This window comes from Oncorhynchus kisutch, linkage group LG9 (genome assembly GCF_002021735.2).
Source record: "Oncorhynchus kisutch isolate 150728-3 linkage group LG9, Okis_V2, whole genome shotgun sequence".
Lineage (NCBI taxonomy): Eukaryota > Metazoa > Chordata > Actinopteri > Salmoniformes > Salmonidae > Oncorhynchus > Oncorhynchus kisutch.
The window spans coordinates 45,081,601-45,105,250 of NC_034182.2; the positions used below are offsets into that span (position 1 = coordinate 45,081,601).

The 23,650-nt window shown below is 48.3% G+C and overlaps 1 protein-coding gene across 3 annotated transcripts in view; it reads right to left on the bottom strand.

The window, feature by feature from the left end:
• mepceb (methylphosphate capping enzyme b) overlaps nt 1–23,511 on the bottom strand; it is a 27,041-nt gene extending 3,530 nt beyond the window's left edge. For 2 of the 3 annotated variants that reach the window (XM_031832690.1, XM_031832688.1), the window contains exons 1-4: nt 23,330–23,511; nt 20,693–22,594; nt 1,927–2,151; nt 1,035–1,143 (exon numbers count right to left, since the gene is read on the bottom strand). In XM_031832690.1, coding sequence (XP_031688550.1) covers nt 1,035–1,143; nt 1,927–2,151; nt 20,693–22,546 — 2,188 coding nt within the window. In that variant the 5' untranslated portion in view covers nt 22,547–22,594; nt 23,330–23,511. Of the gene's footprint in view, nt 1–1,034; nt 1,144–1,926; nt 2,152–20,692; nt 23,198–23,329 lie in introns of all 3 variants that reach the window. The other variant, XM_031832689.1, reaches the window with a different exon arrangement.
• Nucleotides 23,512–23,650: the final 139 nt, after the last annotated feature.

A 23,650-nucleotide genomic window follows, 5' to 3' on the forward strand; every position in this document is an offset into this window, starting at 1 on the left:
AGTGTTAACACACACACACACCACAGTGTTAACACACACACACACACAGTGTTAACACACACACACACACACACAGTGTTAACACAACACACACACACAGTGTTAACCACACACACACACACACAGTGTTAACACACCACACACACACACACACACACTGTTAACACACACAGAGTGTTAACACACACACCACTGTTAACACACACACAGTGTTAACCACAACACACACTGTTAACACACACACAGAGTGTTAACACACACACACACACAGTGTTAACACACACACACACACACAACACACACACACAGAGTGTTAACACACACACACAGTGTTAACACACACACGGTTAACACAGACTGTTAACACACACACACACACACACACACCACACAGACTGTTAACACACACACACCTGTTAACACACACACACACACACACTGTTAACACACACACTGTTAACACACACACACACACACACACACTGTAACACACACACACACACACACTGTTAACACACACACACACACACACACTGTTAACACCACACACACACACTGTTAACACACACACACACACACACACACCACTGTTACACACACCACACACACACTGTTAACACACACACACCACACTGTTAACACACACACACACACACACACACACACACACACACACACACACACACACACTGTTAACACACACACACAACACACACACACACAACACACACACACACACACACACTGTTAACACACACACACACACACACACACACACACTGTTAACACATACCCACACTGTTAACGCACACACACACTTAACACACACACACACACTGTTAACACACACACACACACACACACTGTTAACACACACACACACTGTTAACACACACACACACACTGTTAACACACACACACACACACACACTGTTAACACACACACACACACACAGACTTAACACACACACACAGTTAATACACTGTTAACACATACACACTATTAACACACACACACACACACACATTGTTACCTGTATCAGTCAGTAGTCTGTAACAGGTGAAGCCCACAGTAGAGGTGAGGTAACAACAGAAGTTGTCAGGTCTCAGTCTGATATCGCAGTAGTTCCTGTACGTCGTCTCCTAGGAAACACAACACATGCTGATGTCATTCACTATAGAAGTTCCAAACACCTTTCTGCTTCCTGGTATCCCTGGTATTGGGGTCCCTGGTATTGGGGTCCCTGGTATTGGGGTCCCTGGTATTGGGGTCCCTGGTGTTGGGGTCCCTGGTATTGGGGTCCCTGTACGATCAACCTGGACTCAAGTCAGCTGATGTCTATAGCTCCCTGTGTGTGTGTACCGTGATGGTGTGTGTGTGTGTGTGTACCGTGATGGTGTGTGTGTACCGTGATGGTGTGTGTGTGTGTGTGTGTACCGTGATGGTGTGTGTGTACCGTGATGGTGTGTGTTTGTGTACCGTGATGGTGTGTGTGTGTGTACCGTGATGGTGGTGTGTGTGTGTACCGTGGTGGTGTGTGTGTGTACCGTGATGGTGTGTGTGTACCGTGATGGTGTGTGTGTACCGTGATGGTGTGTGTGTGTGTGTGTACCGTGATGGTGGTGTGTGTGTGTTCCGTGGTGGATGTGTGTATGTGTACTGTGATGGTGTGTGTGTGTGCACTGTAGTGTGTGTGTACCGTGGTGTGTGTGCTCCGTGGTGTGTGTGTTCCGTGGTGTGTGTGTTCCGTGGTGTGTGTGTTCCGTGGTGTGTGTGTTCCCGTGGTGTGTGTGTACCGTGGTGTGTGTGTTCCGTGGTGTGTGTGTTCCCGTGGTGTGTGTGTTCCGTGGTGTGTGTGTTCCGTGGTGTGTGTGTTCCGTAGTGTGTGTGTTCCGTGGTGTGTGTGTTCTGTGGTGTGTGTGTACCGTGGTGTTCTTGCTGCGGCAGTAGGAGCTCCAGGGTTGTGGTTCCAGGAGGAGAATGCCACCTGGTCGTAGGTGTGTATAGATCTGTCTGAACATTCTGACCACGCCCCCGTCGCCACCGTGCAGTTGGACCCACTTGGTCACGCCCAGACACAGGATGACATCATATCCTGCGGTGAGGTCGTCACCATGGGGACATAGTTCTCGGTCCTCCATGTAATCACCCTAGGAAACAGACAAGGGTAGGAACACACTGGTAAAACTGTGGTGTTAAGGATTGGGGAGGGGAAGCTGACGTGGTGTTAAGGATTGGGGAGGGGAAGCTGATGCTACATACCGAGTGGAAACGTCACCACAAGGCAAGGTAACAGTGCCAACCTAAAGAGTAGGGGTTAGAGAGTAGAGAGTAGGGGTTAGAGAGTAGAGAGTAGGGGTTAGAGAGTAGAGAGTAGGGGTTAGAGAGTAGAGTAGGGGTTAGAGAGTAGGGGTTAGAGAGTAGAGAGCAGGGGTTAGAGAGTAGAGAGTAGGGGCTAGAGAGTAGAGAGTAGGGGTTAGAGAGTAGAGAGTAGGGAGTAGAGAGTAGGGGTTAGAGAGTAGAGAGTAGGGGTTAGAGTGTAGAGAGTAGGGGTTAGAGAGTAGAGGTTAGAGAGTAGAGAGTAGGGGTTAGAGAGTAGGGGTTAGAGAGTAGGGGTTAGAGTGTAGAGTGTAGGGGTTAGAGAGTAGGGGTTAGAGAGTAGAGGTTAGAGAGTAGAGAGTAGGGGCTAGAGAGTAGAGTGTAGGGGATAGAGAGTAGAGAGTAGCGGTTAGAGAGTAGAGAGTAGTGGTTAGAGAGTAGAGAGTAGGGGCTAGAGAGTAGAGAGTAGGGGTTAGAGAGTAGGGGTTAGAGAGTAGTGGCTAGAGAGTAGAGAGTAGGGCTTAGAGAGTAGGGGTTAGAGAGTAGAGAGTAGGGGTTAGAGAGTAGGGGTTAGAGAGTAGAGAGTTGGGGTTAGAGAGTAGTGGCTAGAGAGTAGAGAGTAGGGGTTAGAGAGTTGGTGTTAGAGAGTAGAGAGTAGGGGTTAGAGAGTAGGGGTTAGAGAGTAGTGGCTAGAGAGTAGAGAGTAGGGGTTAGAGAGTAGGGGCTAGAGAGTAGAGAGTAGGGGTTAGAGAGTAGAGAGTAGGGGTTAGAGAGTAGAGAGTAGTGGTTAGAGAGTAGAGAGTAGGGGTTAGAGAGTAGAGAGTAGGGGTTAGAGAGTAGAGAGTAGGGGTTAGAGATAGAGAGTAGGGGTTAGAGAGTAGAGAGTAGGGGTTGGAGATAGAGAGTAGGGTTAGAGAGTAGAGAGTAGGGGTTAGAGAGTAGGGAGTAGGGGTTAGAGAGTAGAGAGTAGGGGTAAGAGAGTAGGGGGTTAGATAGTAGAGAGTAGGGGTAAGAGAGTAGGGGTTAGAGATTAGAGAGTAAGGGTTTGAGAGTAGAGAGTAGGGGTAAGAGAGTAGAGAGTAGGGGTTAGAGAGTAGGGGTTAGAGAGTAGAGAGTATAGATAAGAGAGTAGGGGTTAGAGAGTAGAGAGTAGGGGTTAGAGAGTAGAGAGTAGGGGTTAGAGAGTAGAGAGTAGGGGTTTGAGAGTAGAGAGTAGGGGTTAGAGAGTAGAGAGTAGGGGTTAGAGAGTAGAGAGTAGGGATAGAGAGTATAGATAAGAGAGTAGGGGTTAGAGAGTAGAGAGTAGGGGTTAGAGAGTAGAGAGTAGGGGTTTGAGAGTAGAGAGTAGGGGTTAGAGAGTAGAGAGTAGGGGTTAGAGAGTAGAGAGTAGGGGTTTGAGAGTAGAGAGTAGGGGTTAGAGAGTAGAGGTAAGAGAGTAGGGGTTAGAGAGTAGAGAGTAGGGGTTAGAGAGTAGAGGTAAGAGAGTAGTGGCTAGAGAGTAGAGAGTAGTGGTTGGAGAGTAGGGGTTAGAGAGTAGGGGTTAGAGAGTAGAGAGTAGTGAGTAGAGAGTAGCGGTTGGAGATTAGGGGTTGGAGAGTAGGGGTTGGAGAGTAGGGGTTGGAGAGTAGGGGTTGGAGAGTAGGGGTTGGAGAGTAGGGGTTGGAGAGTAGGGGTTGGAGAGTAGGGGTTGGAGAGTAGCGGTTGGAGATTCGGGGTTGGAGAGTAGGGGTTAGAGAGTAGTGGTTGGAGAGTAGGGGTTGGAGAGTAGGGGTTAGAGAGTAGGGGTTAGAGAGTAGGGGTTAGAGAGTAGCGGTTGGAGATTAGGGGTCAGGAGGTAGATTTGGGATAGGGTGTCAGTATATATCAGAGAAGTAAACAGACTTGATGGAAATAAACATTACAGAGCTCTGCAACACTATCTGATTGAGAGAGATAGAGGCAGTAACGCAGAAGAACAGTAGAGGTTAGAGAGTAGGGGTTAGAGAGTAGGGGTCAGGAGGTAGAAATAAACATTACAGAGCTCTGCAACACTATCTGATTGAGAGAGATAGAGGCAGTAACGCAGAAGAACAACTCTTTCTAACTTTATGTTTGTTAAGAGTGAAATTAACGAGATGAAATTAGTCAAATGGTACAATTGAAGATCAATACAGGAGGAAAGGATTGACAGAGAGTGTGAGTTAAAAGACCTGTCTAGATAGCTACATTCATATTGTCAATTAGCTTACTGGCTAGCTCCAACTGTTTTACTGGTAGTAACCATAGCAACATGGCCACTGAGGCAGCTAGCAGCGCTAGCAGAGACTGAGAGACTTCCTCCCCGTTTTGTTCTTGGAATTTCCAGTCCAAATCAAATCAGAGAAAGGAAGAATCAACGTTAACAACAGAATTCAGAGGGAGAACCCAGTTTGCTGACTGCTCACACAACAGGACTGTTACAAACCTGTTATTTGACACAGACCACACTACTGTAACCAGGCATTTCAGCCAGGGCAGTGGGGCTGCACTCAGCTCTGTTGTGCAGGACTTCCCCACCCTGGGATAGATGGAGGAAACCAAAAAGGACAGCACCCCGACCTCTCCCCTCAGGCACCACCAGCAGCAACCCAGACCCACACAACAGGTCTGTCCTCCCCCCTGCCTGCCTACCAACACCAGAGCCATGACCACCTCCAGACTGCTGAGAGACAGGCTGGCTCTGTTAGAGGTATGGGTTACTGAGCTGAAGGAGCACCCCCCACCCCTCTCCCCAGCTACACCACCTCCAGACTGCTGAGAGACAGGCTGGCTCTGTTAGAGGTATGGGTTACTGAGCTGAAGGAGCACCCCCCCCTCTCCCCAGCTACACCACCTCCAGACTGCTGAGAGACAGGCTGGCTCTGTTAGAGGTATGGGTTACTGAGCTGAAGGAGCAGCCCCCCCCTCCATGTACACAGACCCTGTGTACCCCAACCACAGACACCCCTCCATGTACACAGACCCTGTGTACCCCAACCACAGACACCCCTCCATGTACACAGACCCTGTGTACCCCAACCACAGAAACCCCTCCATGTACACAGACCCTGTGTACCCCAACCACAGACCCTGTGTACCCCAACCACAGACCCTGTGTACCCCAACCACAGACCCTGTGTACCCCAACCACAGACCCTGTGTACCCCATCCACAGACCCTGTGTACCCCATCCACAGACCCTGTGTACCCCAACCACAGACCCTGTGTACCCCAACCACAGACCCTGTGTACCCCAACCACAGACCCTGTGTACCCCAACCACAGACCCTGTGTACCCCAACCACAGACCCTGTGTACCCCAACCACAGACCCTGTGTAAAGGAAACACTGTTCTCCTGCCACGAGGTGCCCAAAAAACACAGGATGCACTCCACATCCTGTCCCAGCCTGACTTTGGCACAGCAGGCCACATTATTATTCACACCGGCACCTACAACCTGTGAGAGGAGCAGGAGAGAGTAGGCAGCCTGGTCAACAGAGTAGCAGAGAGGGCCTCTACCAGACTGGACCGGGCCCAGTCTACTACCCCACACCAGAACCCCACCTCTACCAGACTGGACCGGGCCCAGTCTACTACCCCACACCAGAACCCCACCTCTACCAGACTGGACCGGGCCCAGTCTACTACCCCACAACAGACCCCCACCTCTACCAGACTGGACCGGGCCCAGTCTACTACCCCACACCAGACCCCCACCTCTACCAGACTGGATCAGGCCCAGTCTATTACCCCACACCAGTCTACTACCCCACACCAGTCTAAAATACAGTAACTACTGAGTTGTTCAGAGAGATAAACAGCACAGTCGAAAATACAGTAACTACTGAGTTGTTCAGAGAGATGAACAAGACAGTCCAAAATACAGTAACTGAGTTGTTCAGAGAGATGAACAAGACAATCCAAAATACAGTAACTGAGTTGTTCAGAGAGATAGAGATGAACAAGACAATCCAAAATACAGTAACTGAGTTGTTCAGAGAGATAGAGATGAACAAGACAATCCAAAATACAGTAACTGAGTTGTTCAGAGAGATAGAGATGAACAAGACAGTCCAAAATACAGTAACTGAGTTGTTCAGAGAGATAGAGATGAACAAGACAGTCCAAAATACAGTAACTGAGTTGTTCAGAGAGATAGAGATGAACAAGACAGTCCAAAATACAGTAACTGAGTTGTTCAGAGAGATAGAGATGAACAAGACAGTCCAAAATACAGTAACTGAGTTGTTCAGAGAGATAGAGATGAACAAGACAGTCCAAAATACAGTAACTGAGTTGTTCAGAGAGATAGAGATGAACAAGACAGTCCAAAATACAGTAACTGAGTTGTTCAGAGAGATAGAGATGAACAAGACAGTCCAAAATACAGTAACTGAGTTGTTCAGAGAGATAGAGATGAAATAGACAGTCCAAAATACAGTAACTGAGTTGTTCAGAGAGATGAACAAGACAGTCCAAAATACAGTAACTGAGTTGTTCAGAGAGATGAACAAGACAGTCCAAAATACAGTAACTGAGTTGTTCAGAGAGATGAACAAGACAGTCCAAAATGCAGTAACTGAGTTGTTCAGAGAGATAGAGATGAACAAGACAGTCCAAAATACAGTAACTGAGTTGTTCAGAGAGATAGAGATGAACAAGACAATCCAAAATACAGTAACTACTGAGTTGTTCAGAGAGATAGAGATGAACAAGACAGTCCAAAATACAGTAACTGAGTTGTTCAGAGAGATGAACAAGACAGTCCAAAATACAGTAACTGAGTTGTTCAGAGAGATAGAGATGAACAAGACAGTCCAAAATACAGTAACTGAGTTGTTCAGAGAGATAGAGATGAACAAGACAGTCCAAAATACAGTAACTGAGTTGTTCAGAGAGATAGAGATGAACAAGACAGTCCAAAATACAGTAACTGAGTTGTTCAGAGAGATGAACAAGACAGTCCAAAATACAGTAACTGAGTTGTTCAGAGAGATGAACAAGACAGTCCAAAATACAGTAACTGAGTTGTTCAGAGAGATGAACAAGACAGTCCAAAATACAGTAACTGAGTTGTTCAGAGAGATGAACAAGACAGTCCAAAATGCTTTCTTGATGTATTGGAGGAGCTGTTAAATCTCACTCAATCATCCTGTCCTCTGAGGACCTCCGCTCAGCTGCGCTGGTCCTGCTGTTGGGCCCTGTGGAGTGGAGGGGAGCCAGTTCTGGGCCCTGGGTTGTCCTCTCTGGTCTGGTGTGGGGTAGTAGGCTGGGGCCGGTCCAGCCTGATGGAGGTGGGGGTCTGGTGTGGGGTAGTAGACTGGGCCCGGTCCAGCCTGATGGAGGTGGGGGTCTGGTGTGGGGTAGTAGACTGGGCCCGGTCTGGTAGAGGTGGCAAAGCTCAGGTGGTGGGTGGGGACTGTGGGGTGCGCTGGGTCTTACCCCTGCTCTCTAGCCCCTACTCTCTACTCCCTAACCCCTACTCTCTACTCTCTAACCCCTACTCTCTACTCTCTAACCCCTACTCTCTAACCCCTACTCTCTACTCTCTAACCCCTACTCTCTACTCTCTAACCCCTACTCTCTACTCTCTAACCCCTACTCTCTACTCTCTAGCCCCTAATCCCTAGCCCCTACCCTCTACTCTCTAACCCCTACTCTCTACTCTCTAACCACTACTCTCTAGCCCCTAATCTCTACTCTCTAACCACTACTCTCTACTCTCTAGCCCCTCCTCTCTAGCCTCTACTCTCTACTCTCTAACCCCTACTCTCTACTCTCTAGCCCCTACCCTCTAACCCCTACTATCTACACTCTAGCCCCTACTCTCTACACTCTAGCCCCTACTCTCTACTCTCTAGCCCCTAATCTCTAGCTCCTACTCTCTAGCCCCTCATCTCTAGCTCCTACCCTCTAGCCCCTCATCTCTAGCCCCTAATCTCTAGCTCCTACTCTCTAGCCCCTAATCTCTAGCCCCTACCCTCTACTCTTTAGGCTCTAAACTCTAACCCCTACCCTCTAGCCCCTAATCTCTACCCTCTAGCCCCTACTCTCTAGCCCCTAAACTCTAGCCCCTAAACTCTACTCTCTAACCCCTACTCTCTAACCCCTACACTCTAGCCCCTACTCTCTAGCCCCTAACCCCTACTCTCTAGCCCCTACTCCCTACACTCTAGCCCCTACTCTACCCTCTAGCCCCTACTCTCTACTCTCTAGCCCCTACTCTCTAGCCCCTACTCTCTACACTCTAGCCCCTACTCTCTACACTCTAGCCCCTACTCTCTAGCCCCTACTCTCTACACTCTAGCCCCTACTCTCTACTCTCTAGCCCCTACTCTCTAACCCCTACACTCTAGCCCCTACTCTCTACTCTCTAGCCCCTACTATCTAGCCCCTACTCTCTACTCTCTAGCCCCTACTATCTAGCCCCTACTCTCTACACTCTAGCCCCTACTCTCTACACTCTAGCCCCTACTCTCTACACTCTAGCCCCTACTCTCTACACTCTAGCCCCTACTCTCTAACCCCTACACTCTAGCCCCTACTCTCTACTCTCTAGCCTCTACACTCTAGCCCCTACTCTCTACACTCTAGCCCCTACTCTCTAGCTCCTACTCTCTAGCCCCTAATCTCTAGCTCACAACTCTCTAGCCCCTAATCTCTAGCCCCGACCCTCTAGCCCCTAATCTCTAGCTCCTACCCTCTAGCCCCTAATCTCTAGCTCCTACTCTCTAGCCCCTAATCTCTAGCTCCTACTATCTAGCCCCTAATCTCTAGCTCCTACTCTCTAGCCCCTAATCTCTAGCTCCTACTCTCTAGCCCCTAATCTCTAGCTCCTACTCTCTAGCCCCTAATCTCTAGCTCCTACTCTCTAGCCCCTAATCTCTAGCTCCTACTCTCTACTCTCTAGCCCCTACTCTCTAGCCCCTACTCTCTACACTCTAGCCCCTACTCTCTAGCTCCTACTCTCTAGCCCCTAATCTCTAGCTCCTACTCTCTACTCTCTAGACCCTACTCTCTACTCTCTAGCCCCTACTCTCTACTCTCTAGCCCCTACTCTCTACTCTCTAGCCCCTACTCTCTACTCTCTAGCCCCTACTCTCTAGCCCCTACTCTCTAGCCCCTACTCTCTAGCTCCTACACTCTAGCCCCTACTCTCTAGCTCCTACTCTAGCCCCTAATCTCTAGCTCCTACTCTAGCCCCTACTCTCTAGCCCCTACTCTCTAGCCCCTAATCTCTAGCCCCTAATCTCTAGCCCCTAATCTCTAGCCCCTAATCTCTAGCCCCTAATCTCTAGCTCCTACCCTCTAGCCCCTAATCTCTAGCTCCTACTCTCTAGCCCCTAATCTCTAGCTCCTACTCTCTAGCCCCTAATCTCTAGCTCCTACTCTCTAGCTCCTACTCTCTAGCTCCTACTCTCTAGCCCCTAATCTCTAGCTCCTACTCTCTAGCCCCTAATCTCTAGCTCCTACTCTCTAGCCCCTAATCTCTAGCTCCTACTCTCTAGCCCCTAATCTCTAGCCCCTACTCTCTAGCTCCTAATCTCTAGCCCCTACTCTCTAGCCCCTAATCTCTAGCTCCTACTCTCTAGCCCCTAATCTCTAGCTCCTACTCTCTAGCCCCTAATCTCTAGCCCCTACTCTCTAGCCCCTACTCTCTAGCTCCTACTCTCTAGCTCCTACTCTCTAGCCCCTAATCTCTAGCTCCTACTCTCTACTCTCTAACCCCTACTCTCTAGACCCTACTCTCTACTCTCTAGCTCCTACTCTCTACTCTCTAGCCCCTACTCTCTAGACCCTACTCTCTACTCTCTAGCCCCTACTCTCTAGACCCTACTCTCTAGACCCTACTCTCTAACCCCTACTCCTGTTGATCACTCAGCAGCACTCAGCTGATCACTCAGCAGTTAGTATATTTTGGACTGTCCTGTTGATCACTCTTAACAACTCAGTAGCTACTGTCTTTCTGACTGCTATTCTTTCTTTCTGCAACATGAAATCACTATCAGTTAACATGTGGAACATTCAGGGCCTAAACTCATCAACCTATCAGTTAACATGTGGGACATTCAGGGCCTAAACTCATCAACCTTTGGACTGAAGAGTTTAGCACTGGAGTTTACGAGAAAATGGTCAAGATGTTGACGTCATCATTCTGCAGGAGACATGGTGTAAGGCTGACGGTGTCACTCACTGTCCCACAGGCTACAGAGAGGTCACTGTCCCACAGGCTACAGAGAGGTCACTGTCCCACAGGCTACAGAGAGGTCACTGTCCCACAGGCTACAGAGAGGTCACTGTCCCACAGGCTACAGAGAGGTCACTGTCCCACAGGCTACAGAGAGGTCACTGTCCCACAGGCTACAGAGAGGTCACTGTCCCACAGGCTACAGAGAGGTCACTGTCCCACAGGCTACAGAGAGGTCACTGTCCCACAGGCTACAGAGGAACTTGTGCCATCACAGAAATACAGCTCTGTCAATAAAAGTGTCTGATCAGCCGAATTACATTGTTCCTCAAAAGAACAGACATGGAAACAACCACACATTCACAGCCCAGTAAGCTGTACAACACCAGACATTCACAGCCCAGTAAGCTGTACAACATCACACATTCACAGCCCAGTCAGCTGTACAACATCAGACAGTCACAGCCCAGTAAGCTGTACAACATCAGACATTCACAGCCCAGTCAGCTGAACAACACCAGACATTCACAGCCCAGTAAGATGTACAACATCAGACATTCACAGCCCAGTAAGCTGTACAACATCAGACATTCACAGCCCAGTAAGATGTACAACATCAGACATTCACAGCCCAGTAATCTGAACAACATCAGACATTCACAGCCCAGTAAGATGTACAACATCAGACATTCACAGCCCAGTAATCTGAACAACATCAGACATTCACAGCCCAGTAAGATGTACAACATCAGACATTCACAGCCCAGTCAGCTGTACAACATCAGACATTCATACAGATGGGCCCAAAACAGCACAAAAGATACCAGACTGCAACCTGTAACCAAAATATCCAAACACTTTCCGGACACCACATTCACTCACAGTAAAGAAGGCATCAATCTAGCAGTAAAAACATCAACTATATATTCAGGCAAAACGGCTAAAGAAGCAGAACTGAAATTGAGCAAAAACAAACCAGAGTCATGTTGGACACCGAAAAAGATGGCGATTAGAGATCTCCTAATACCCTCATGTAAATACTGACGGCAGTACTTTAGAGATCTAACACCCTCATGTAAATACTGATGGCAGTACTTTAGAGATCTAATACCCTCATGTAAATACTGATGGCAGTACTTTAGAGATCTAATACCCTCATGTAAATACTGACGGCAGTACTTTAGAGATCTGAGGGACAGAGGTTTCTACAGTGGAGGGTGGATGGATGGGGCAGAGGGACAGGTTTCTACAGTGGAGGATGGATGGATGGGGCAGAGGGACAGGTTTCTACCGTGGAGGGAGGATAGATGGGGCAGAGGGACAGGTTTCTACCGTGGAGGATGGATGGATGGGGCAGAGGGACAGGTTTCTACAGTGGAGGATGGATGGATGGGGCAGAGGGACAGGTTTCTACAGTAGAGGGTGGATGGATGGGGCAGAGGGACAGGTTTCTACAGTGGAGGATGGATGGATGGGGCAGAGGGACAGGTTTCTACAGTGGAGGATGGATGGATGGGGCAGAGGGACAGGTTTCTACAGTGGAGGATGGATGGATGGGGCAGAGGGACAGGTTTCTACAGTGGAGGGTGGATGGATGGGGCAGAGGGACAGGTTTCTACAGTGGAGGGTGGATGGATGGGGCAGAGGGACAGGTTTCTACAGTGGAGGATGGATGGGGCAGAGGGACAGGTTTCTACAGTGGAGGATGGATGGGGCAGAGGGACAAGTTTCTACAGTGGAGGATGGATGATGGGGCAGAGGGACAGGTTTCTACAGTAGAGGATGGATGGATGGATGGGGCAGAGCGACAGGTTTCTACAGTGGAGGATGGATGGATGGATGGGGCAGAGGGACAGGTTTCTACAGTGGAGGATGGATGGGGCAGAGGGACAGGTTTCTACAGTGGAGGGTGGATGGATGGGGCAGAGGGACAGGTTTCTACAGTGTAGGGAGGATGGATGGAGCAGAGGGACAGGTTTCTACAGTGGAGGATGGATGGATGGGGCAGAGGGGCAGGTTTCTACAGTGGAGGATGGATGGGGCAGACCACAGGCACATCGCAGCTTATCCATGCCTGACGGTTCTCATCTGCTTCCTACGATCTATAGCCTGGGACGAGGTACTGGGTGGCGTTCAGGGGGAAGCGGCTGTCTTTAGTCCCTGTCTTTAGTCCCTGTCTTTAGTCCCTGTCCAAGGAACTGGCCAAGAAACAACTACACGAGAAGAACGTCAGGCACACACTGGCATTCCCAGCCACCCTGCTCTTTACTTGGTAGGGAAATCAAATGAGGACAGCGTGGAGGCAGTTCTTGCTAGATCAAGGCGTTTGACCTAGATAAAGACGGAGAGACAAGGTCAAATACAAGTTCAATTGTAGGCCGTTTACTACACAATGAAGGTAGCCTATGCGTTTGCGGAACTCTGGGGAATGTTGCTAGTTCAATATGAAGAGGATGTGCTCACCAAGGGATGTAGGAGGCTGTACCAGATGTTACATTGTACCATTTATTATTTGAAATGGAAAACTTGGCAAAGCATTGGGGCAAACGGGAAGCTGGGCAAACGGCTTTCATCTATCCTTCCAACGGGACATGATCGACAAAGGACACAGTGGTTTCTCTTTCACGGTTTATTCTGCAAATACATTACTGTAAAGAACATAGAATTGAGAGAGAGAGAGATGAGGGAGGGAGGGAGGGAGGGAAAGAGAGGAAGAAAGAGAGGAGGGGAGAGAGAGCGAGAGAAGGTGAAAGTTAAAGGTTCACTGTGCAACTCTGGGATTAGAGGTCAGAGGTCACACATTCCACACCGGTGACAAACACCCCCTGAGCTACAAAGGAAAATATTGACATGATCACATCGTACACACACACACACACCTACCAAACAGCAACCACGTCAAAACACACCCTCACAAAACGTCTAGAGCGCAAGGATGTAGCTGCTAGCACAACTGGCAGAATAACAAGGAGTGAGAAAAAGAGAGAGAGGCCAGTTGGCAGAGGGAAAGAGGAAGTCTGGACTAGTGGGAGCAGCGTTGGCTAGGTTACTTTCTAAATGTAATCCGTTAGTTACTAGTTACCTGTCCAAAATGATAAAATCAGTCATTTTTCAGTCAGTGACATTTGGATTTCTTTCCCCTGAAGAGGTAGAAGACACAAAGGATCCATCAAATGCATTTGCTGTGTCATCACAGTAGTCTCTGATTGGTGGTCATCATAGTAGTCTCTGATTGGTGGTCATCATTTGGTGTCATCATAGTATTCTCTGATTGGTGGTCATCATTTGGTGTGTCATCATAGTGGTCTCATAGTCTGATTGGTCAGACTCGCTCAGGTGGAACAAACTGGAAGATAAATGGTGCAGGAGGGGATGGCTGCCATTTTACGGGCTCCTAACCAGCTGTGCTATTTTGTTAGCTATTTTGCATTGTTTGTAACTTAGTTTGTACATAATGTTGCTGGTATTGCCTCTTATTACCGAAAAGAGCTTCTGGACATCAGAACAGTGATTACTCACCTCAAACTGGACAAATATTTTTTCTTTAATGAGTCTGACGTGAAGGATATACTGCTTCTCAGAGGCCCAAATCCCCGTCATTCACGTGAAGAAAAGACGGAGGTACAGGGGGCGGAGGTCAGGGTGAGGATTCGTCGGCGAGTGGGTAAACTGCCTCTACCACTCTATTGGCCACCGTACAATCACTGGAGAATAAACTGGATGATCTACGATCGAGACGATCCTACCAACAGGACATTAAAAACTGTAATATCTTATGTTTCACTGAGTCGTGGCTGAACGACGACACGGATAATATAGAGCTGGCTGCGTTTTCAGGACATCGAAGCTACGTCTGGTAAGACGAGGGGTGGGGGGGGGGGGTCTATTTGTCAAAAACAGCTGGTGCGCGATGTCTAATATTAAAGAAGTCTCGAGGTATTGCTCGCCTGAGGTAGAGTACCTTATGATAAGCTGTAGACCACACAATCTATCAAGAGAGTTTATCAGTGGTTCCCATACTTCTTAATGTCCCGTACCCCTTCAAACATTCAACCTCCAGCTGCGTACCCCCTCGAGCACCAGGGTCAGCGCACTCTCAAATGTTGTTTTTTACCATCAGTAAAAAAGCCTGCCACACACACACACACACACTATACGATACATTTCTTAAACAGAAGAATGTGTGTGAGTTTGTCACAACCCGGCTCGTGGGAAGTGACAAAGAGCTCTTATAGGACCAATACGCACAAATTATAATATAATAATAATCAATCATTTTGCTCTTTATTTAACCATCTTACATATAAAACCTTATTTGTTCATCAACTTGTAAATAACTCACCACAGGTTATTGAGAAGGGTGTGAATAACTCACCACAGGTTAATGAGAAGGGTGTGAATAACTCACCACAGGTTAATGAGAAGGGTGTGAATAACTCACCACAGGTTAATGAGAAGGGTGTGAATAACTCACCACAGGTTAATGAGAAGGGTGTGAATAACTCACCACAGGTTAATGAGAAGGGTGTAAATAACTCACCACAGGTTAATGAGAAGGGTGTGAATAACTCACCACAGGTTAATGAGAAGGGTGTGAATAACTCACCACAGGTTAATGAGAAGGGTGTGAATAACTCACCACAGGTTAATGAGAAGGGTGTGAATAACTCACCACAGGTTAATGAGAAGGGTGTGAATAACTCACCACAGGTTAATGAGAAGGGTGTGAATAACTCACCACAGGTTAATGAGAAGGGTGTGAATAACTCACCACAGGTTAATGAGAAGGGTGTGAATAACTCACCACAGGTTAATGAGAAGGGTGTGAATAACTCACCACAGGTTAATGAGAAGGGTGTGAATAACTCACCACAGGTTAATGAGAAGGGTGTGAATAACTCACCACAGGTTAATGAGAAGGGTGTGAATAACTCACCACAGGTTAATGAGAAGGGTGTGAATAACTCACCACAGGTTATTGAGAAGGGTGTGAATAACTCACCACAGGTTAATGAGAAGGGTGTGAATAACTCACCACAGGTTATTGAGGAGGGTGTGAATAACTCACCACAGGTTAATGAGAAGGGTGTGAATAACTCACCACAGGTTAATGAGAAGGGTGTGAATAACTCACCACAGGTTAATGAGAAGGGTGTGAATAACTCACCACAGGTTAATGAGAAGGGTGTGAATAACTCACCACAGGTTAATGAGAAGGGTGTGAATAACTCACCACAGGTTAATGAGAAGGGTGTGAATAACTCACCACAGGTTAATGAGAAGGGTGTGAATAACTCACCACAGGTTAATGAGAAGGGTGTGAATAACTCACCACAGGTTAATGAGAAGGGTGTGAATAACTCACCACAGGTTAATGAGAAGGGTGTGAATAACTCACCACAGGTTAATGAGAAGGGTGTGAGTAACTCACCACAGGTTAATGAGAAGGGTGTGAATAACTCACCACAGGTTAATGAGAAGGGTGTGCTTGAAAGGATGCACATAACTCTGCAATGTTGGGTTGTATTGGAGTCTCAGTATTAAATCATGCTAGTGAGGGCCGAGAATCCACTCACATAGGTACGTGGTTGCAAAGGGCATCAGTGTCTTAAGGACAACAAAGTCAAGGTATTGGAGTGGCCATCACAAAGCCCTAACCTCAATCCTATAGAGAAAAACTGAAAAACTGAAAAAGCGTGTGTGAGCAAGGAGGCCTACAAACCTGACTCAGTTAGACCAGCTCTGTCAGGAGGAATGGGCCAAAACTCACCCAATTTATTGTGGGAAGCTTGTGGAAGGCTACCTGAAATGTTTGACCCAAGTTAAACAATTTAAAGGCAATGCTACCAAATACTAATTGAGTTTATGTAAACTTCTGATCCACTGGGAATGTGATGAAATAAATAAAAACTGAAATAAATCATTCTCTCTACTATTATTCTGACATTTCACATTCTCAAAATAAAGTGGTGACTAACTGACCTAAGACAGGGAATTTTTACTAGGATTAAATGTCAGGAATTGTGAGAAACTGAGTTTAAATGTATTTGGCTGAGGTGTATGTAAACTGAGTTTAAATGTATTTGGCTGAGGTGTCTGTAAACGGAGTTTAAATGTATTTGGCTGAGGTGTATGTAAACTTCCGACATCAACTGTATGCGATAATGCTTTTCATTAACTACAGCTCAGCGTTCAACACCGTAGTGTCCACAAAGCTCATCACTAAGCTAAGGACCCTGGGACTAAACACCTCCCTCTGCAACTGGATCCTGGACTTCCTGATGAGCCGCCCACAGGTGGTAAGGGTAGATAACAACACACACTGATCGTCAACACGGGGACCCCTCAGGGGTGCGTACGTAGTCCCCTCCTGTACTCCCTATTCAGCCACGACTGCATGGCCAAGCATGACTCAAAAACCCTCATTAAGTTTGCCGACGACACAACAGTGGTCAACGGCCTGATCACCGACAACGACGAGGCAGTGTGGTGGCAGGACAACAAACTCTCCCTCAATGTGAGCAAGACAAAGGAGCTGATTGTGGATTACAGGAAAAGGAGGGCCGAACAGACCCCCATTAACGTCGACGGGGCTGCCGTGCAGCGGGAGCTTCAAGTTCCTTGGTGTCCACATCACCAACAAATGACCATGGTCCAAACACACCAAGACAGTCGTGAAGAGGGCACAACAACACCTTTTTCCCCCTCAGGAGACTGAAAAGATTTGGCATGGGTCCCCAGATCCTCAAAAGGTTCTACAGCTGCACCAACGAGAGCATCCTGACCGGTTGCATCACCGCCTGGTATGGCAACTGCTCGGCATCCGACCGTAAGGTGCTACAGAGGGTACTGCGTATGGCCCAGTACATCACTGGGGCCAAGCTTCCTGCCATCCAGGACCTCTATACCAGGCGGTGTCAGAAGAAGGCCCAAAAATGGTCAAAGACTCCAGTCACCCCAGTCATAGACTGTTCTCTCTGCTACCGCACGGCAAGCGGTACCAGAGCACCACGTCTGGGTGTGTACAATGTGTATTATGTATATGCATAGTCACTTTACAGAGAATCGCTCCAGCTGTCTCCAAGCAAAACACACACTAACAGGTGTACAAGCACTCACACACAGGCCGGCAATCACAGCTGCAGCCCAGTGTGGTCGATCACAGCTGCAGCCCAGTGTGGTCGATCACAGCTGCAGCCCAGTGTGGTCGATCACAGCTGCAGCCCAGTGTGGTCGATCACAGCTGCAGCCCAGTGTGGTCGATCACAGCTGCAGCCCAGTGTGGTCGATCACAGCTGCAGCCCAGTGTGGTCGATCACAGCTGCAGCCCAGTGTGGTCGATCACAGCTGCAGCCCAGTGCAGGCTTCAGACAAAGTAGGCCTCTTTCTTCTGTCTTACACACATCAAACAGATGTAACCACAAGGTGATACAGACCTAATTCCTTCTAGCGAAATCACAGTTTGATTATGTGGTAAACTGCTTCAGAAAACACAAGTCCTTACAGAGACAGAAGTGTGTGTGTTGCAGGGAGTGATGGTTGTTGGCCTGTGTCAACACATCTAACTCTCTTAGGACATGTCCAGCAGCAACACATCTAACTCTCTTAGGACATGTCCAGCAGCAACACATCTAACTCTCTTAGGACATGTCCAGCAGCAACACATCTAACTCTCTTAGGACATGTCCAGCAGCAACACATCTAACTCTCTTAGGACATGTCCAGCAGCAACACATCTAACTCTCTTAGGACATGTCCAGCAGCAACACATCTAACTCTCTTAGGACATGTCCAGCAGCAACACATCTAACTCTCTTAGGACATGTCCAGCAGCAACACATCTAACTCTCTTAGGACATGTCCAGCAGCAACACATCTATCTCTTAGGACATGTCCAGCAGCAACACATCTAACTCTTAGGACATGTCCAGCAGCTCCACCTCAGACGTCCATTTAAACTGAGAGGAAACCCAACTTTGAATTGAATAGAATTCTACGATTCACAGAAATTAGAGTTTGAATCAGTTTCCTCACACAACCTTCACCAGCCAGAATGTTAAATCAAATTATATTTCAACTTAAATAACCGGTTGTCCGTGTAGTTGGTATTTTTTTGCAGGTAGGAATGTGAGAAAATATACCCACAGGAAAGGATAATTACAACAACTGTTCAAAACGCTGGTAGTGTCTTCAGAGACATGAACACTAGCCCAGCTGGTGCAGGTGTCCACATGGTTCTGCTTCAGGTGACAGAAATCTGCAGGCACAACCAGCGCTTCCAGACCAACCACACAGACACCCGGTAAAGTTCATATATTATTTTATTCAGCATTCTGGCTCATTTCTGTCAAACATGGAATAAAACATCCGATTTCGAGGACAGACAGGCAGACAGACAGGCAGACAGACAGACAGACAGGCAGGCAGACAGACAGACAGGCAGACAGACAGACAGACAGACAGACAGACAGACAGACAGACAGACAGACAGATGTACAGACAGACAGAGGCAGACAGACAGATGTACAGACAGACAGAGGCAGACAGACAGATGTACAGACAGACAGAGGCAGACAGAGGGGCCATCTTGTCCTATAAGATGGAGGCTAGTAGCTTACAGCAGAAACACAGAAAACTCAGACTACTTATACATGTTATAACAGCTCATAGAGGCTGGATATACATGTTATAACAGCTCATAGAGGCTGGATATACATGTTATAACAGCTCATAGAGGCTGGATATACATGTTATAACAGCTCATAGAGGCTGGATATACATGTTATAACAGCTCATAGAGGCTGGATATACATGTTATAACAGCTCATAGAGGCTGGATATACATGTTATAACAGCTCATAGAGGCTGGATATACATGTTATAACAGCTCATAGAGGCTGGATATACATGTTATAACAGCTCATAGAGGCTGGATATACATGTTATAACAGCTCATAGAGGCTGGATATACATGTTATCACAGCTCATAGAGGCTGGATATACATGTTATCACAGCTCATAGAGGCTGGATATACATGTTATAACAGCTCATAGAGGCTGGATATACATGTTATAACAGCTCATAGAGGCTGGATATACATGTTATAACAGCTCATAGAGGCTGGATATACATGTTATAACAGCTCATAGAGGCTGGATATACATGTTATAACAGCTCATAGAGGCTGGATATACATGTTATCACAGCTCATAGAGGCTGGATATACATGTTATAACAGCTCATAGAGGCTGGATATACATGTTATAACAGCTCATAGAGGCTGGATATACATGTTATCACAGCTCATAGAGGCTGGATATACATGTTATAACAGCTCATAGAGGCTGGATATACATGTTATAACAGCTCATAGAGGCTGGATATACATGTTATAACAGCTCATAGAGTCTGGATATACATGTTATAACAGCTCATAGAGGCTGGATATACATGTTATAACAGCTCATAGAGGCTGGATATACATGTTATCACAGCTCATAGAGGCTGGATATACATGTTATAACAGCTCATAGAGGCTGGATATACATGTTATAACAGCTCATAGAGGCTGGATATACATGTTATAACAGCTCATAGAGGCTGGATATACATGTTATAACAGCTCATAGAGGCTGGATATACATGTTATAACAGCTCATAGAGGCTGGATATACATGTTATAACAGCTCATAGAGGCTGGATATACATGTTATAACAGCTCATAGAGGCTGGATATACATGTTATAACAGCTCATAGAGGCTGGATATACATGTTATAACAGCTCATAGAGGCTGGATATACATGTTATAACAGCTCATAGAGGCTGGATATACATGTTATAACAGCTCATAGAGGCTGGATATACATGTTATAACAGCTCATAGAGGCTGGATATACATGTTATAACAGCTCATAGAGGCTGGATATACATGTTATAACAGCTCAAATAGCACATGTTCAGTCTGGCTTTCCCCTCAGCTCAGCCCTCTCACCTCTAACTAAGCTGCAAGTATTTTACATTTCAATTATATTGTTTTATTCTCTTTTTGCTGTACAGTTTTTTCTTTAAGTCGCATTAAATCCCATATATTATTATTAGTTCATAATGTCCACCTATGACATACCATATCACCCACACACACACACACACACACACACACACACACACACACACTCTCTCTTACCGTTATGAAGGAGACGTTGTTGGGGAATGTTCCAGGTGTTCCGTGGGCCAGCGTGGAGGGGGGGAAGAGGGGGGGAGCAGCCATGGGACCCCGACACACCCTGAAGGAGAGGGGGAACGGAGGGAGAGGGCGACCTACACCCCGGCTGCCACTCGAGGGCGACAGCAACGTCAGGGTTCTCTTCAGTTCCTCTAGAGCGCTACACTCCTCGTTCTGGCCCTCCTCCTCCATCTTCTTCTCAGCCGTACCGGACGCCATCTTAGTTCCGCTCTGTGTTCTTCCTTCACTCTGCTCAGCTGTCTCTGCTTTCTGTTTACTTTCTCCCCCTCTCTCCCCTATCCCCTCCTCCCTACTCCTGGCATCCTGTGTGAGTCGTTCGGACAGGAAGTGGCGAATGTTCTGCCTAGCGGCGTGCACCAGCCGCCTGTCCACATCAATACCTAGGATGTGGGCCGGGTTAAAGTGGCGTGCGATTGCCAGGGTCAGATGACCGGTGCTGCAGCCAATGTCCAGCACTGTCTTCCCTCTGAACCAATCGGGTCGAAGCAGGCCCAGACGAGGGTCCTCAAACCGCCCCACCTGCCCATCACGGTAACCGTAGTAACCGTGGTAGCCGTAATAACGGCTGTAGTTGCCGTGCTGGAACCTGTTTTTCTTCTTCTGGGGTTTGTGGCGGAAGGAACTCTGGGGCTGTTGCTGACCTCCCACCACTGACCCTGACCTCTGAACTCTGAGGCCTGATCCTGGCACCAGGGGTGTGTGGAAGGTGTTGGGTGGGGCAGTGGTGAGGGCGGGGGTCGGAGTAACCGACGAATGGTCAGATCTCGTTGAGGTGGTACGCCGCCGTTTACGCTGCCGATGGCCTCCGTCGCCATGTGGACGGGGTTTAGAGGTGGAGCCAAGTGGCGGGTGGGTGTGTCTCCGGGGCAGAATGGGCGGAACTACCTCATCCCGACAGTTGATGGTGGTGTTGAGTTCGTAGGGCAGAGGAGACTGTGGCACTGTGCTTCCAGAGAGGCCCTCTCTGGGAGCCTCCGGTACTGCAGCTAGCTCACCAGTAACGCTGACGCTGGCAGGGAACAGAGCCAACACCTCACCTACTGTCCCCGAATCACCCCCAGCTTCTACCTTTGACCCCTCAGCCTGTGTGGGGGGTTCAGGCTGCGCCCCCCCCCCTCCTCCTCCATGGTGACGGTTGCGGTGTCTCTTCCTGTTTTTCATGGGGGAGACCAGCACCCCTCCCCCCTCCTCCCCCTCTCCTCCCCCACTCTTCAGGTTCAGGGGGTCTGTGATGTCACGCGGTACCAGGATCTCTACAGGGTCTCTGGCTCGGGCCGGTAGGGGCGAGGACTTGGGTGTCTCGGCGTTCAGTGTGCGGCTCACCTCCTCATCCATTAGAGAATTGAGGTTCAGCGGGTCGAAAATGTTCCCGCCCAACAGGAAGTTGGAGGGAAGGACGGGGTCTGATTGACTGTCACTGTTGGCGCGGCGACGGCGCTTCCCGAAGCCCGGGTGCTTGAAGCTGCCGCCCAGGGAGTAGCGCCGCTTCCCCATTCGCTGCTGCTGTCCTGGAGGGAAGACCTGGGGGTTGTTGTGGAGGGGCTGAAGGCCGTTTTTGGTCTTTAGGGGGTGTGTACTTCTTGTTTTGGGGCCGTGGGGATGTGGCTGTTCCGTTAGAACCAAACTTCCGGTGAATCCGGTTGGTCCCAGACAGGGAGGGTGAGGGGACATCATTACCCCACCCACCCTGTCCACTCCCCCCCCTCCTCCTGACGCAGGGCCTTCTGGGACAGCAGCGTCACCCCGCCCATCACGCGGTAGAACAGTCTCTTTGTCCAATGACATCCTGATCATCTTTTTCCTGTGGGAGACACTGCGGGCGCCTCGGCCAATGGCATCGATCTACAGACAGGAAGTGGGAGGAGTTAGGGGTCATTTACACACCAGATTAAAAAAACAGCTGATCTAAGGCAGTATCTCAAATGACACCATATTCCCGTTGTTGTGCACTACTTTTGAACTGAGTCAAGCTGCCACACAGGGCTCTAGTCAGAAGTAGTGCACTATTTAAAAGATAACAGGGAGCCAGCCATATGAAACACTTCCCTCCAAACCTGTTACTTTTGTATCATTCTCTCTCTCTGACTGTCAGCCTCTCCTCAAGCTGCTCTCACGCCTAGACAGAGATAAGGTGCAGAGCCAAACTATCTAACAGGCCAAGCTCTTGTGAGCGGTGTGAGAGAGTTCTCCAACCTCGCACTCCCCCTCTTTACGTGCCGTGCGTGGCTCCGCCTCCCGCGTATTGAAATAGAACAGCTAATCTGCATAAAAACGTCACTCATTCTCATGAATAATTCAGCAGAAGCGCGAGCTGCGTGGAAAACCGCGCAACCACGCACAATGAGTGACAGCCGAACGGCCAGGCCCCCTCACACACACACACACACTGCCTTCCCCGACCGAAGCTGCTCTCTCTCCACGGCGGCTCCCTCCCCCGAGACACTGCTTTAAAAAAGACAACAAAAATACACCCATCAACTGACTTAGATGTTTCCTAACGTTCTCCTACTGCGAGTAAACCTGACCTCATGCACTTCCTACTAAAGTACACGATCAGATCGAAATAATAACACCTACATGAAAGACCCCTTCCGAAGAAAAAAAAAATCGTTTGCGTCAGACCATTACATTTTTGTCGTCCTGTCTGATCAGGTATCTGTGTGTGTGTATGTATGTATGTATGTAAGCTACTGAGGTTCTCGCTCTCTAAACTCTGAACCGTTTCTGCAACTGCTTGAGCTGAGCTATTTACCGCTGAGTTTCAGCAGAGCCACGCTCTTTATATGCCCCCGCAAACACACACACCATGGGCGACATACTATCCGACCAATAGCTGCTCTCTCTGGGGCCCGACCTCCTCAAAGTGACCAATGGAATCTTAGCCTCGGCCTGGAAAGA